The 17,234-nt window shown below is 38.7% G+C and overlaps 1 protein-coding gene across 4 annotated transcripts in view; it reads left to right on the top strand.

The window, feature by feature from the left end:
* The window catches only part of RALGPS2 (Ral GEF with PH domain and SH3 binding motif 2), a 169,679-nt gene extending 158,175 nt beyond the window's left edge, over positions 1–11,504 (top strand). For all 4 annotated transcript variants that reach the window (XM_078440636.2, XM_078440635.2, XM_078440638.2 and 1 more), the window contains one exon: positions 5,781–11,504. In XM_078440636.2, the coding sequence (XP_078296762.1) occupies positions 5,781–5,810 (30 nt within the window). In that variant the 3' untranslated portion in view covers positions 5,811–11,504. The remainder of the gene's footprint in view (positions 1–5,780) is intronic.
* The last annotated feature ends 5,730 nt before the right edge of the window (positions 11,505–17,234 follow it).

Raw genomic sequence — 17,234 nt, forward strand, 5'->3', positions numbered from 1 at the left:
TTTGGATCAATACCTAGTAGTGCAGTTTCTGGGTCATAGAGTAGTTCTATTTTTAATCTTTTAAGGAACCTCCACACTGTTTTCCAGAGTGACTGCAACAGTTTGCCTTCCCTCCAGTGCAAAAGGGTTACTCTTTTTCCACATCCTCACTAACACCTGTTGTTGCCTGAGTTGTTAATTGTATTTTTTTAATTTTTTAAAAAATGTTTGTTTATTTTTGAGAGAGAGAGGGAAAGACAGAGCGTGAGCAGGGAAGGAGCAGAGAGCAAGGGAGACGCAGAATCCTAAGCAGGCTCCAGGCTCTGAGCTGTCAGCAGAGTCCAACACGGGACTCCAGACCACGAACCACAAGAGCATGACCTAAGCTGAAGTTGGAAGCTTAACCAACTGAGCCATCCAAGCCCCCACTGAGTTGTTAATTTAATTTTATTTATTTTTAAAAATTATTTTTAATGTCTATTTTTTTTTTTTAATTTTTTTAACGTTTATTTATTCTTGAGACAGAGAGAGACAGAGCATGAACGGGGGAGGGGCAGAGAGAGAGGGAGACACAGAATCGGAAGCAGGCTCCAGGCTCTGAGCCATCAGCCCAGGGCCAGACACGGGGCTCAAACTGGCGGACCACGAGATCGTGACCCGAGCTGAAGTCGGACGCTTAACCAACTGAGCCACCCAGGCGCCCCAATGTCCATTTATTTTTGAGAGAAAGCCAGACAGACTGTGAGCAGGGGAGGGTCAGAGAGAGAGGGAGACACAGAATCTGAAGCAGGCTCCAGGCTCTGAGCTGTCAGCACAGAGCCCAACATGGGGCTTAAACTCACAAACCAGGAGATCGCAACCTGAGCTGCAGTTGGACGCCAAACAAACTGAGCCACCCAAGTGCCCCCCTGAGTTGTTAATTTTAACCATCTGACAGATGTGAGGTGGTATCTCACTGTGGTTTTGATTTTATTTCCCTGATGATGAGTGATGTTAAGCATCTTTTCATGTGTCTGTTGACCATCTGGATGTCTTCTTTGGAGAAGTGTCTATTCATGTCTTTTGCCCGTTTCTTCACTGGATTATTTGGTTTTTGGGTGTTGAGTTTGATAAGTTCTTTATAGAGTTTGGATACAAACCCTTTATCTGATGTGTCATTTGCAGATATCTTCTCATTCTGTCTGTTGCCTCTTAGTTTTGTCAGTTGTTTCCTTTGCTGTGCAGAGACTTTTTATCTTGATGAGGTCCCAATAGTTCATTTTTGCTTTTGTTTCCCTTGCCTCTGGAGACATATCAAGTTAAGAAGCTGCTGCAGCCGAGGTCAAAGAGGTTGTTGCCTGTTTTCTCTTCTAGGATTTTGATGGCTTCCTGTCTTGCGTTTAGGTCTTTCATCCATTTTGAGTTTATTTTTGTGTACAGTGTAAGAAAGTGGTCCAGCTTCATTCTTGTGTATGTTGCTGTCCAGTTTTCCCAATACCATTTGCTGAAGAGACTGTTTTTTCCTTTGGATATTCTTTCCTGCTTTGTCAAAGATTAGTTGACCATATGTTTGTGGGTCCATCTCTGGGTTCTCTGTTCTGTTCCATTAAATCTGTGTGTCTATTTTTGTGTCAATACCATACTGTCTTGATGATTACAGTTTTGTAATACAGCTTGAAGTCCAGGATTGTGATGCCTCCAGCTCTGGTTTTCTTTTTCAGGATTGCTTTGGCTATTCAGGGTCTTTTCTCTGGTTCCAAACAAATTTTAGGATTGTTCTAGTTCTGTGAAGAATGCTTCTGTTATTTTGATAGGGATTGCATTGAATATGTGGATTGTTTTGTGTAGCGTTGACATTTTAACAATATTTGTTCTTCCAGTCTATAAGCACAGAATGTTTTTTCATTTTTTCTGTGTCTTCCTCAGTTTCTTTCATAAGCTTTCTGTAGTTTTCAGTGTATAAATTTTTCACCTCTTTGGTAGATTTATTCCTAGGTATTTTATGCTTTTGGTACAGTTGTGAATGAGATTGATTCCTTGATTTCTCTTTCTGCAGCTTCATTATTGTTGTATAGAAATGCAACTGATTTCTGTACATTGACTTTATATCCTGCGACTTTGCTGAATTCATATATCCGTTCTAACAGTTTTTTGGTGGAGTCTTTTGGGTTTTCCACATACAGTATAACGTCATCTGTGAAGAGTGAAAGTTTGACGTCCTCCTTTCTGATTTGGATGCCTTTTATTTCTTTGTGCTGTCTGATTGCTGAGGCTAGGACTTACAACACTATGTTGAATAACAGTGGTGAGAGTGGACGTCTTTGTCGTGCTCCTGACCTTAGGGGGGAAAGCTCTCAGTTTTTCCCCATTGAGGATGATACTGGCTGTGGGTCTTTCGTATATGGCCTTTATGATCTTGAGGGTATGTTCTTTCTATCCCTACTTTCTTGAGAGTTTTTATCAAGAAAGGATGCCATATTTAGATACAACGTTAAATAAGAGTGAGGGACACCTGGGTAGCTCAGTTGGCTCAGGTCATGATCTCACAGTTCATGAGTTCCAGCCCCCCATCAGGCTCCGTGCTGATAGCTCAGAGCCTGGAGCCTACTTCAGATTCTGTGTCTCCCTGTCTCTCTACCCCTCCCCAACTCATGCTCTTTCTTTCTCTCAAATATAAATAAACATTAAAAAAAAAATTTAAGGGGGGCCTGGGTGGCTCAGTCAGTTGAGCATCCAACTTCGGCTCAGGTCAGGTCTTGTGGTTCACAAGTTTGAGCCCCACATCGGGCCCTGTGCTGACAGTGAAGAGCCTGGATCCTGCTTCAGATTCTCTCTCTCTCTCTCTCTCTCTCTCTCTCTCTCTCTCTGTCTCTGTCTCTCTCTGCTCCTCCCTGGCTCGTGCTCTAACTCCCTCAAGAGTAAATAATAAACATAAAAAAATTTTTTTTTAATTTAATAAAGAAAGAATGAGCACAAAGATCTCCCTGAAGACATTGACATGAATAACAAGAAGGAGCAGCCATGTGAAGATTAATGGGAACAGGGGCGCCTGGGTGGCTCAGTCGGTTAAGCGGCTGACTTTGGCTCAGGTCATGATCTCGCAGTCCATGAGTTCGAGCCCCGCGTCAGGCTCTGTGCTGACAGCTCAGAGCCTGGAGCCTGTTTCAGATTCTGTGTCTCCCTCTCTCTGACCCTCCCCCGTTCATGCTCTGTCTCTCTCTGTCTCAAAAATAAATAAACGTTAAAAAAAATTTTTTTTTTTAAATAAAAAATAAATAAAAAAAGAAGATTAATGGGAACAGAGGTCTGGTAGAGGGAACAGAAAGTTCAAAGTTCCTGAAACTGAAATGAGCTTAAGATGTTCAAAATAGGCAAATGAGGCCATGTTGGTAGAATATAGTGAGAGGCAAAGGAATATAGTCCCACAGAGGGTAAATTTAGATGGCACTTTAATAAAAATTACTCTGATTCCTCTTTATTCTATTGACTAGATGCAGGTTCCTATAGTTGTAGTGAAACCCCCCGCCCCCAAAAAAAACCCATGGATTTGTTTTTATTTTACTGAAACAAAGATGGTCTAATTCAGAGGCTGTAGCTGCAAAGAAGAATGAAGCCACGGTGTTGTTTTCCCCAAACCCTGCTGCAGATCTAAAGTTGAACCATGAACTGTTAGAGCAGACATGAAATAAAGATAGCTGCAGTTATGGAAATATGTGTAGATTTTTTTATACACCAGTTTTTAGTTGAGTATATTTGAAGACCATTGACTTAAGGTACCAAAATTCAGAAGTGTTATCTGTAGCTAATTTTGAATAATGTAATACACTATATAAGTTTATATCATTTATAAAAGTATTTTTCACCCTATGCTGTCAGGCCCTAAGTTATTACCCCTTTTTTGATAAAGGAAGAAACTAAATCTCAGACATGCTAAGTGACCTACACAGGGTCAAACAAGTAAATACCTCTATCCTTTAGATCCAGTCTTTCTAAATTTGTTAGAATAGGCCTTGTTCTCTTAGTGTTTTCGTTTTAGATATATATAGGAAAGACTAAGAGCAGTATTTGATATCATTTTTAGCACCCTCCATTAAGAAGGAAATGATCTAGAACAAAGATAACCTTCTTGCCTCTGTCAGGTTCGTGTCTGGGACAGAATAAAGGAAACAGACCTCCTTTTGCCTGGACTAAGGTTATGTGCAATGCAGCATAACTTACATTCTTTAAATGTGCTTAAGGTATTAAGTGTCATTTTTTTTAATCTCAGATTTCAAGATTAATCTAGAAAGTGTATGCATACCAACATACAGGTTCAATTTCTTTTACTATATTAGTAGACCTTCCAGCTGAAAAAGTCAACCAAATGTGTGTAAATGGGTTTTATTCATTTTTCTCTATACTTGGAAGAATTAGAGTAGCAGCAAATGTATAAATAGAAGCTGTGAAATTTGAAAATTTTTAATAGAAGACTCTGATTCAAATACAACACCTTAAATCACATTCAAGGAACTTAGGAGGAAATGAGCTTATGCTTTATTTAAATATGGGTTTTTTATCACCAGACCTGAGAATTTGTACTTTAAGCACTTTTGAGCATTTGTATTGTAATTTTTTTTAAGTTTATTGATTTATTTTGAGATAGAGACAGCACACGCCAGGGGAGGTTCAGAGAGAGAGAGAGAATTCCAAACAGGCTCTGTGCTGTCAGCACAAAGCTCAGTGCAGAGTTTGAGCTCATGAACGTGAGATCATAACCTGAGTCAAAATCATGAGTCAGACACTTAACCAACTGAGCCACCCAAGTGCCCCTGTATTGTATTTGATTTATAATTCAATTGTAAATGTATTGTTAAGGAACTTTTTCATTCCAAAGATGACAAATGTAGGAGACTCACCCACCTTTTTTTTTTTTTTTTTTTTTTTTTTTTTTGAGTATCCTAGGATTTTCAGGAAAAGATTGCTAAAGTGTGAGAGCTGTTAAGCTGCTTTAAAGGACAGAGAAAGGACCATTGAAATAGGGGTATCTCTCCCAGCACACTGATAAGAAAACTGATAGTAAAGGTTAAGAGTGTATTTTAACATGGTGAAAACCTCTTTAGTCCTTGACTAGAGGACTCATCAACTGATTTTTAAAAACAACATATATTCCTATTTCAAAGAGTTATTGTGGAGTTTCTCCTCATCAAAACGTGGACTTCGTGGCTTGCTGTTGATTTCTGTAAGGAATTAAATTTGATTCCATCCACTCTATAGGCAGCAAACTATTATATAACCTGTTGATTTTTTTTTTCAGAGTCACAAAGTGTCAGATCAGAATTTATCTAATGATAAGTTTTATTCTTCCATATGTATTTTCATGATGATTTCACAAAGAAATTCTTTGTAACATTCATTATAAGATGACCTGTGATTTTAAAATGTGAATGTAGAAACTCATGGTGATACACATAATGAGAAAATAGATGATGACAAGCACATTTGTGTGAGTCTCACCCTACTTGAGCCGAACTTCTTTTCTGATTCATTTTTTTCACTCAGCAAGCATCTGCTGAGCCTCTGTGTTAGACAAGAAAGACACCGTCTCCACCCTTTCTCCTGTTCCAATTTCAGTTTTTTGGAAAAAGAGTATTAACTCAGTGATTTTCTCAAAAATGTTCTAGCATATTTTATTCATTATTCATAAATGATTGCAGTACCTTCTGTCAAATTCCTTTTATAAAGAGATATTTGGGCTTACTTAAAATGACAAGAAAAGATAAGAAATAATACTTTGAAAAACAACTTTTAAATACTATCAGTTTTGTGATGCTTATATTTTTAAGGTTCCTACAAACTTGATGACTTTTGAGTAAAAGCCTAAGAAAGAAGCGAGGTGAACTATTGCCCCTAAGTAAAAGCAAGGAGCTGATGAAAGCGCCAGCTATAAACCAGTTCTGTGCCAGGAGGAGCCCAGAGGCTCCGTCTCAGCCTTTGGAGTTCTGAACCAAAAAAGCACTAATTTCAGGGAATGAAGTGAGATATTCCCAGAGAACAAATTGGAGTTACACAACAAACTGCCATGGACCGCGCTTCTTTTCTCCGAACTGACCTGCAGAAACCACTGCCTTAAAAGAATGAAAGGGAAACCAACATGAAACACCAAATAGTGCGTGTGACTCTTCCGGCGGTGCTGTGCTTGGGATAGATCATAGCTGATTTGCATTTCTTTTAACTTTGTACTAATTTTGGAGGGGGGAATCGCCTTTTTTAGAAACACTTTAAAAAGGAAAAACATATTTCTTAAGGGTCATGTGAGGGGCTGGTTTTGAACTGAGGTGTGAAGATACCCTGCCCAAGTAGGATGCTGCCAACAGCCTACCTGAAAGGCTGCTTTGGCTTCCAGTAATCTGCAGCCTCACTGGCTTTCCCACAGCAAGAGTTTAGGAATTAGACGTGTTCACAATGTGAGTGGTTGGGGTGTGTTCGGGATTGGGGGTGGGGTTTGCTTTGAATGAGGGGAGTTTTTTTTAGACACTAAAGTTCTGAAATATAGTACTGTATGGGGAACCTCATTTCCTGCAGGAGGCATAAAGGCTGAGTGTTCCTGTTTCAGACGCTCTTTCAAGTGGGCTCCAGAAAACATGGTTGTTTTTAACTGGGTTTGAAGTTTAGCCTTTTGTTTGAATTCATTGTTGGACCACAGATCTGCTTAGGAAAGAACCATAATCCCAACCTAAGCTTTTCTGAGATTTTACAGTAACTACATTTTTTTCAAGTTAATTGAATTAACCCTTCTGCCAGTCACTGGTGATTTTTGTTATCAAGGTGATGTATTGATATTTCATCACAATATTTTCTTTTACAGGGTGTAATGTATACAATGCCAGTTTTTTTTTATTAGTCATTTTCATTATTTTTGTTAAATAGGAGATTCAGGGTCACATTTGTTTATAAGAGCTTCCACATGTGTATGTGTGTATGTATTTTATTATAAGGCATATGAAATAATTTTAAAAGGGGAAAAGGGGAAAGATTGAGATTCTGGGAATCTTCAGTTTATCAAAACTTTCCTTCTCCCATAACTTTCCTTTATAAAAAACATTTTTCTGAAAACTTACTGTTGGCCCCTGCCATGAAACCATTATTTCATCAGTAGTTGACCAAGCTGTTTTGTGAGAGCTCTTCTACACAACAGTACATTTAATTTCCAGAATAAATGTTGAATTGCAGAAAGAAAAAAAAGTTCAAAGGTGAACTGCCTTAGAGTTTTAACAAAAAAATGGCACTTGAACAATAGCTATGTGTTAGATGCTGTAAGCTCATGGAGCACTGTGTAATTTAGCAGTGGCCCAGAGTAAGAAATGCTTTTCGACTGATACCTTCCAATAAACTTGTAATACTTTGGGCCTCACATAGAATTTCTTACATTTGCATTCTTAGAGAGTTTTATACTTTTTTTTAATCATAAATATTTCACTCTTGAAACTTAAATATTAAATAGAAAATGTTGCCCACAGAATAATTAGCTAAAAATCTATCCAAAGGAAAGTAGAAGAGCTTTTGGGAAAGGATATGAACAGTTCAAATATTTTTCTCATATGGCACAGTTAGAAATACCAATATTTCTGGTTTTGTGGAAAGTGACATAGGGTAGAGAGGGCAAAATGTTGCCTGTGGTCAATGATTTTTCAGTTAATGACCTCCCAGGCTTAACCCACGTCAGGTACATAGAAAGATACCACATGCATAGCCAACAGTATTACTATATAGACCTTGCACATCTTTCTTTGGTTTTGCATTTTTAAAAAATTCCTTAATTTGTCTATTTCTCTTCAGAAATAAGTGTTTTTAACAGTGTATGTGCTTTTTAAAATACTGTGGATGAAAACCCTGTGGATTTTTTACTATTATGTTCTCATAAATAAGCTAAAGTAGATATGTTGTAGGTTAACCATATTTGTGGAGATTTGCAACTGAAGTCAGAGCCTGACATCACACAGTTTTGCCAAAGAGAGAGCTAAACTGGAAGACGTGTTTGATATTTTCAGCTCTAAACGTTAAGGGATGCTTGCACAGAGAAAGAGTAGTGTTCAAATGTGGTGAACAGTCCCCGTATAGAATTGTGGCCTCCGGCTGACCGAAACTCTTAACGTATCTGTGCAGTAGAAGCAGCCATTGCTCTTCTGTCTTCAAATTTGTCTATTCAAAAGATTATACGTTGCTTTTGAGGATTATTTTAGCATTTGAAGCAAATGGAAACCAGTGAAAGCAGGGAATTAAAATAGCATAGGTGAATTTTTGATCTATAATTCACCAAATGATCTAACAATTGAAACAAAGAAAATAGGTCACCAAAATAATATTAAATATTTAGGTGGTTTATTAGTAGAAAGATGAAATTTTTTCCTCTTATTAAGCCTACACTTAATAAATTAGTAAACAAGTGACTCAAAAGCTTGAGATTTCTATCAATATTACGCTCATTTTTTTTCTCCTAGCCGAGAACAACTCATTAGAAATTCCATTATAATTTAAATTTAAGCTAGTTTACAATAAGCATAAATATTGGCATATTATACTGCCTGGTGTAGTAGTATATAATACTAGCCAAAATACACTTTGAGGCACATGTAATTTAACAGTTTCTTTGAACACCGAATCTTATTTTTCATACAGAAGTAACATCAGTTTTTAAAATACAACTATAAAAATACCTGCATAATAATGGCCTTCAGAGCTCTAGCTTCAGTTTCATGCCCCCTCCGGGGTTTGGACTTTGCTGTTTTGTTTTGTTTTCTTTTCTTTTTTCCCCAGAGGTATTATTTTTACCGTGATCTTCAAACTATAAGAATTGAAAGAGAACTAATCAAACACACCTTCCTATAGCATTTTCCTCACTATGTAAATATTATTAATTTTATAAACATTACAAAAAGGGACCCCAACAATTTGAGTATTTTTTTTCTCCCTAGGTCTGTGCTTCAATGACAATCTTTTTTTTTTCTTCTGCATAAAAAATCCCATATGACTATTGCACTACCTTCTGTATGGACTGTTATGGTATCGGGTCCTCTGGTATGTCAAGAGTTAGGGTGTTTATAGCTGCAGAGTTTTAATAAGTGGCTTTATTCCTCTTCTGGGTGACTTACAAAAGAGCCCAAGGAGCACTATTGTTGCAGAAGGAATGTTTCCAGCCTCTAGTGTCTACACTGTGTATTAGTTGACACCGGGGCCCTCGAAGAACAGCCTAGCCTGTCGCTCTCTTGGGGTTACTAGAATTTACCTGGCCAAATGACTTGAGCAGAAGTCTTTTTTTTTTTTCTTAAGATTAAATCTGTAAACTATACACCTTTACTGCTGAAAACAAAACTATAAAGCATCGTATTAATTGGAAACCAATAATAGGAGTAGACTTAATCCATTAACTTCTTAAAAGAATATATCCATTATTGATTTTCTTCTTGTTTTTTGAGGCACGTTCCTTTCTACCCGGTTTTTAAACCAACCTGTTACCTTCTGCAAATGCAGGGTACCAGTGTTGCTTAACAGAAGGTAATTTTTAATAAAAGAAATCTTCTGCTTCAAAGGATCTCTTTTTGAAAATGAAGATGAATTCAGCTGTGCCCCAGTGGAACTATAGTATTGCTGTCACATGAACAAATGATCCAAAGCAAGTGGTGAGGTTTACCTGACTTCTTCGGTGGTCTTTTAGGGTTTGTTTTTATTTTCTCTCTCTTCTTTTATACTGGTTTTTTCAGACATAGTAAATTTATGGTTTTACAGCCAGAGTGATACTCTGTTTTTTCTAAGCTTTGAGAAAAAACATTGTTACTTAATCGCATTGAGGATCATTGTTTTCCACGTGAAGTCAACCTTTTTTAAATGATTTAATAAGTACTTTTTGGTTTTGCTCCCCTAAAAATGGCTTGTGACTAAAGTGACCTCTTTTTTTTTTTTTTTTTTTCCCCCGTTCCGAGGATTCTAATGAAAGATGTGTGCATGCAAACTCTTTCAGGTTATTGAAAGCAGTTTCATTATACCAGTATCTCAAGTGGTAGTGTGGGGAAGATTTGGTCAGTGCCTTAACAATTTGAGGACCAATTTTAGGGCATCGAATACGACGATAATCCTCTGCCCTGTTGCTTGTCGGATTTCAGGAGTGTGTGCTATCCTGTGTCCACCAGCTTACTCTTTCTCACAGCAGGTGCAAGACAGTCTGTACACAGGCCTCCAGGCAGTTGCTGCTGTCCTCCTTGGTCTTGATTCTTCTTTAGACGAGCTCCCTCCCTGCCCCTCTCCTGCCAGGGGAGATTAAAATGAAACCCGCCCAAATCAACCTTTAGATGCGCGCTTTTATGAACAGCTTTGAAGAGCATCCATCCAGCTGAGTTTGGTTTTATTTTGTGTTGTTGATGTTGTCGTTTTGAGCATAGATTTAATTCTAAAGACCTTTCAGAAAATCCCTAGAAGAATACATTATAGCCAGAAGGATTTGTTGAGAATCTTATTAAAGCTACTGAAATCTTGTCATGATAATCTCTTTGACAAAAAAGCGAAATTTAGTTTGGTTCATTTTTACATTTAAATAAGACTCAGAACAAACAGGCAGTCACTTAACCTACCAGTTCTTGTTTGCTTGAAAATACTATTGCAGGAAAGTGAAAATAACTCTAATGTCTAAATTAAAGGGAAGCTAAGAGACTAAACTAGCTTTCTCAGTCAAAACAAAACTTGGAAACATTTTGCTTCTGAGACTCTTGCAAGATATGGAATGACTGTTGTTCAACTGAATCAAGATGCTATTTTCACATTTTTTAAGGGCTAGTATGTTTCAGAATACAGAAGTAGATATCGTCTTTAAAGAGTTAACTGATCCTTAAGGGTTATTAGCAGCATTTAAATTTTGATTCTAGTCACCTGGCCTTGCAGAGTGGTGATGGGATGAAAGGAATGGAATGCATATAGTGCTTTGGGATGAGACTTTTAATAGACCAGAGAGATTTTCATAAATATTATCTGTGTTTTAGATACTAACAAATATTAACTTTCCCCTAAAGATATCACCTATTAGAACTACTCATAAATAGAGTCCAGTAATCATCGACTTATCAGGTCTGACACAGTAGCTGCTCATAAATCACCAGACTCTCAAGAGTTTCTACATCTTGATTATTGACAAATTTATTGTTCTTTAGCCCACTGCAGTGTGTATGTGGCGGGGGGGGGGGGGGGGGGGGGGACCGGGGAACTGAGTTGTTCACAATGTCATCTAAAGGAGATAAACATCTGTGGGCATACATATCCCAGTGATGATAATATACAGGAAAACACAAGCCATTTTTATTCTTCTTTATCCCAGTTAACCTGAGGTACTCCCGTGATGAAGCACTCAGTTGCACTATGACCTCCCTGAGTGATGTGCAGCTTGGTTCCTCTCTCATTTTTTGTTTCTGTTTAATATGCAGATGTGAGTGTGAGATCTTCAGTGTGTTTGCATAAGCTAACTTAAAATGAATTTAAGTACAGTTTTCTGAAATATTTCTATTGAAATAAATTACTTAAAAATATAGATTGTGTGGGGATAATTTGTTGCCATATTTACATTTTTATCATTAACTTTTTTTTTTATCTTATTATTTACTTATTTTGAGAGAGGGAGAGTGCAAGCTGCGGAGGGGCAGAGAGAGGGAGAGAACCCTGAAGCAGGGCTCAATCCCACAGGCTGTGAGGTCATGATCTGAGCCGAAATCAAGAGTCGGACGCTTAACCAACTGAGCCACCCAGGCTCCTGGATCACTAACTTTTGAAATGCATTTCATCATTAAGTTTTAAATAAGTTCTCTAACTTGATATTTTTCTCTTTCTAAACCAATCGACAAAGTTTTTGTTGGTACAGGAAGCTTCTGTCTGGGTATGCTTCAGTCGCTCTTCTCTGTGCTGGAACGAGGGTGCGCTCTGGCAGGTTGACAAATGGGGTCTGGAGGAATAGAGGTCATGGATATAATATTTCCAACTTCATCTCCACGCTTCAAGTATATGATATGCTACAAACAGTCCCCAGAGAGGCCTTCTTTGCTAATACGTACTGTATTTCATAGATTCTAAGACATGACATTAAATCGTAAGAAGTGCAGAAACAGCTGGGTTGAGTCTCCCATGAGTCATTGGCTGAGGTGTTGGTCATGCGTTATCTAAGAATTCCGCGTGAGCTTGCCCCTAAGATCCAGGCTTCACCAGTGTTCTCACCTTGCTAATGGCCTTTGGAAATTTTCACTGTCCCCGCATTGGAATGAAAAGAGTGACAATTCTCTGATGGGGTCAACCTGTCTTCACTTCACACAGTGCCACCTTTGTCCTACACGAGTTTTCCATATGTGCACGCTCAGTTTCTGGCTCCCCTTTTCTGTTTCATTAGTGCTTGTCTGTGAGCCAGTACAAGCATACTTGTACTTCACAGGTACTGTATTTTGTACAAACTGCAGGTTTGTGGCAGCCCTCCTTCGCACAAGTCCGTCGGCGCCATTTTTCCGACAGCACTTGCTCACTTTGTGTCTCTTGTCACATTTTGGTTATTCAGTATTTCAAATCCTGTCATTATTACCGTGTTTGTTCTACTGATATGTGATCAGTGATCTTTGATCTTGTTGTCGTTGTTCGGGGGCACCACAAACAACACCCATATATAAGACCACAAACTTACTTCAGTAAACGTTGTGTGTATTCTGACTGTTCCACCAGCTGGCCACTCCTCCGTCTCCCCCTCTCCTTGGGGGGAGAAATAAGCTTAGTGAAAAAATCAAGTTAGGCTAAAAGCCTCTTGCACCAAACAGTTGGGCAAGTTGTGAATGCAAAAGGAAAGTTCTTGAAGGAAATTAAAAGTGCTACTAAAGTGAACACGCAAATGATTCGAAAACAAAACAGCCTTATCGTTGGTATGGTCTGGACAGAAGTTCAAACAGCCAGAGCAAGGCCCTAACTCTCTTCAATATCATGAAGACAGAGAGGTGAGGAAGCCGCAGAAGAAAGGTTGGAAGTTAGCGGAGCTGGTTCTTGCGGTTTAAGGAAAGAGCATCTCCACACCATACAAGTGCAAGGTGAGGCAGGAAGTGACCCAGAAGATGTAGCTAAAATAAAAGGAAGGTAGTTACGTTAAACGATGGATTTTAAGTGCAGATGAAACAGCCTAATCCTGGAAGAGGATGTCATGTAGGGCTTCGATAGCTAGAGAAGTCAGTGCCTGGCTTCAGAGGAAGGCTGACTCCTACGTTTGGGGGCTAATGCAGCTGGTGACTTTAAATTGAAGCGCATGCTCTGTTACCATGCCAAAAATCCTAGAGCCCTTAAGAATTAGGCTAAATCTACTCTGCTTGTGCTCTGGTAATGGGACAAAACCTGGATGACAGCACTTCTGTTCACAACATGGTTTCCTGAATATTTTAAGCCCACTGTTGAGACCTGAAGCTCAGAAAAGAAAAAGATTTAATACATGCTCACTGACAATGTATCTGGTTATCCAAGAGCTCTGATGAAGGGGTACAACGAGATTAATGTTGTTTCTTTTCTTTTTTCCCCCATGTCTGTCTAGAGATACCTTTGTATCTCTAGCATGTATGTTTTTCTATTTTTACAAAAATTTTTTTTTCATTTATTAACATTTTTTCATTTACATCCAAGTTAGCACATAGTGCAATAATGATTTCAATATATGTGTGTATACACACATACATACATACACACCACATCTTCTTTATCCATTCACCCATTGGTGGACATTTGGGCTCTTTCCATTTTTGGCTATTGTTGATATCGCTGCTATAAATGTTGGGGTGGATGTGCCCCTTCAAAACAGCACTCCTGTATCCCTTGGATAAATACCTAGTAGAGCAATTGCTGGGTCATAGGGTAGTTCTATTTTTAATTTTTTGAGGAACCTCCATACTGTTTTCCAGAGTGACTGCACCAGTTTGCATTCCCAGATTAATGTTTTCATGCGTGCTGACACGATTCTACAGTCCATGGTATCATAGGAGTAATTTTGACTTTTAAGTCTTAATTTTTAAGAAATGTATTTCATAAGGGTATAGCAGTCACAGGTAATGATTCTTCAGATGGCTCTGGGCAAAGTAAATTGAAAACCTGGAAAGGATTCATTCTAGATGCCATTAAGAATACTCATGATTCATGGCAAGAGGTCCAAGTTATCAATATGAATAGGAGTTTGGAAGAAGTTGATTCTGACCCTCACAGAAAACTTTGAGGGGTTCAGGAGAACTTCAGCGGAGGAACTGCTGAGCTGGTGGAAATAGCGTGAGAACTAGAATTAGAAGCAAAGAAAGTGGTTTCCGGAGATGGAATCTACTCCTGGTGAGGTTGTCGTGAAAATTGTTGAGATGACAACCAAGTATTTAAAATATTACATAAATTTAGTTGATAAAGCAACAGCAGGTTAGAGAGGATTGACTCTTAATTTTGAAAGAAGTTCTGTGGGTAAAATGCTATCAAACAGCATCGCATGTCACAGAGAAATCCTCACGAAAGAGTCAATCGATGAAGCAAACTTCATTGTCTAATTTTAAGAAATTGCCAGAGTCACCCCGACCTTCAGCAACTACCACCCTGAGCAGTCAGCAGCCATCAACACCAAGGCAAGACCCTTTACCAGCAAAAAAAAAAAAAAAACCTGACTCACTAAAAGCTCAGATGATGGTTAGCATTGGTATATACATTGGGGTTTTTTTTAGACATAATTCTGTTGCACACTTAATATACTACAGTATCCTGTAAACATAATTTTTATATGTACTGGGAAACAAAAAAAGTCTTTTGACTCACTTTATTGCAGTGGTCTGGATCCCAAGCCCACACTATCTCTGAGGTATGCCTGTACCATAGTGTCTTCATTACTATGTTGCTACAGAAGTCTTGATATCTAGTAAGGTAATTACATTGTTCTCCAAATTTGCCTTAACTGTCTTGATGCGTCTTCTCAATGAATTCTAGAATCATTGTGTCAAAATAGAGAAAACACTGTTGGTATTTTTATTGGAATTGCTTTAAATTCATAGAATGAATTTGAGAATTAACAGTGTTTAAACATTTGTTCCTTTCATCTACAAACACGAAATATCTCTCCATTCACTTGAAGACTTACGCCCATTACCTTGTTGAACTCCCTTATCTCATTCTAATCATTTGTCCAGTATGATTCTGTTGTCATGTGAGCTGTGAAAAAGGTGACTGGGAGAAAATATTTGGAGTTTATAAAAGAAAGGGTTCATATCAAGAACGTGCAAAGGGGCACCTGGGTGGCTCAGTCAGTTAAGCAGCTGACTTTGGCTCAGGTCATGATCTCACCATTCGTGAGTTCGAGCCCCGCGTCGGACTCTGTGCTGACAGCTTAGAGCCTGGATGGAGCCGGCTTCAGATTCTGCGTCTCCCTCTCTGCTCCTCTCCCACTTTCACTCTCTCTCTCTCAAAAATAAACATTTTTTTTTAATTGTAATAAAAATAAATGTATCATCTCATTTAGTCTTGAAAATACACCCTCCTCTCACAAGAGGTCCTTTAAAAAAAATTTTTAAAGGAACATACAAGGAATTTTTGCAAGTCGGGTAAGAAAATTTATTCAGTAGAAAAATGTGCTGAAGGAAACGAGTAGACAGTTTACAGAAGAAGCCTGTGGGGCTAACCTATGAAAACATGTTCAACCTCAGTAGTATAGAGAAATGCAAAGTAAATCGCCAGAGAGGTGTCGCATTGTATCTGTCAAACTGGTGAAAAATAGGCAGATAATACCAGTTATGATGAGACCAGGAAAAATCAGAATTGTCAGGCAAACAGGTAAGGGTATAAGCTGGTGGAACCATGCCAGAGATCTTGTGGACAGTATTGGGGAGATATATTTGTATAGAGAGCAATCCAGCACTGGGTCCCTTACTCCATGACCTTGAGCAAGCGACTCAGCCTTCTTTCTCAAGTTCCTCACCTATAAAATGTACCTAATAACCCACTTACAGAGTTGTGAGGCTCAGCTTAGCTCGTGCCTCTCAGGCCCCTAGAGCAGGGCTACCTAGCCCGTAAGAAGCACTATTGGTGTTAATGCTGGTATCCCTGTTACACACTCTGCTCTTCGACTCTGGTACAGGGAGTGGGATTAGGGATGAAGGGGAAGTTTCAAAGAGAACAAGAGTGGATCTTTGCTGAGTTAAGTCACAGTAAACTAAGAAGTATCTTCTTGTAAACCTGAAACCAAATAAATAAGCCATGTATATTCACCACAAACTGGCAAGTTGAGAAAAACATGAAGAAAAGCGACCTGTAAAAGAACCCCCATTTATTGTTGAGTATTAAGAACAGTATTTCATCCACCTCAGTGCCCATTTAAAACAGTGACTTTGGCTCAGGTCATGATCTCACAGTTTGTGGGTTCAAGCCCCCCATTGGGCTCTGTGCTGACAGCTCAGAGCCTGGAGCCTGCTTCAGATTCTGTGTCTCCCTCTCTCTCTGCCCCTCCCCCCACTCATACTGTATCAAAAATGATTTAGAAAATGAATAAACGTTAAAATAATAAAACAGTGACAAAATTGAAAATAAAACTGCGATTTCTGAATACCACCCTAGATTGGTTAAATCAATCTGAGGCTGGTGCCTGGTACAGGCTAAAAGCTGAATTTGATGTGGACTGATTTGCCCATGGCCCGAGCTCAGCAAGAAGTAACAATTGCTGAATCTGTTGTGTTACTGCCTAATTGTGAGAGTCAGGTTTTTCATCCAGTTTAGGTTCAGAAACTATTAGCATCTATGTTAAGCTGTTACAAAAGAAAGATAAGTAAGCTGCTGTTTTTATTGCCAGAAACTGCTCTGAGATTTTAATATAAAACAGGACCTTGTGCCATTAGTTGTGGAAGAAAAACCTGGAGATTCACTGTGAATCCATGGATGCACTGTGCCAACCATTCATTTGAGTAGCATCTATGTTTCATGACGTCTTGCAACCTTAATTGCACTTTAAATCGTAACCTCACAAACAGGGGGGTTGGAATTTCTATTAAGAGGTGAACGGCTATACTTTTGAGTGTGGTCACATCTCACTGGATTTTTGGGATAGACAACCTAAGAAAAAGTCCAGAGCATGGCCTGGTGCAGGTTGGAGACCTTTGACCCTGCCCTAACTTGCTACCATAACAGCTAATGAAGTTTTAGGTCTCTCTTCAAATGAAGGTAATTTACTGCACTTGGGTAGCAGAAATGTAGTAATTCCTTAGTTTTGCTAAATTAAAACGGATACCCCTCCTAAA

This window comes from Panthera onca, chromosome F1 (genome assembly GCF_046562875.1).
Source record: "Panthera onca isolate mPanOnc1 chromosome F1, mPanOnc1 haplotype 2, whole genome shotgun sequence".
Lineage (NCBI taxonomy): Eukaryota > Metazoa > Chordata > Mammalia > Carnivora > Felidae > Panthera > Panthera onca.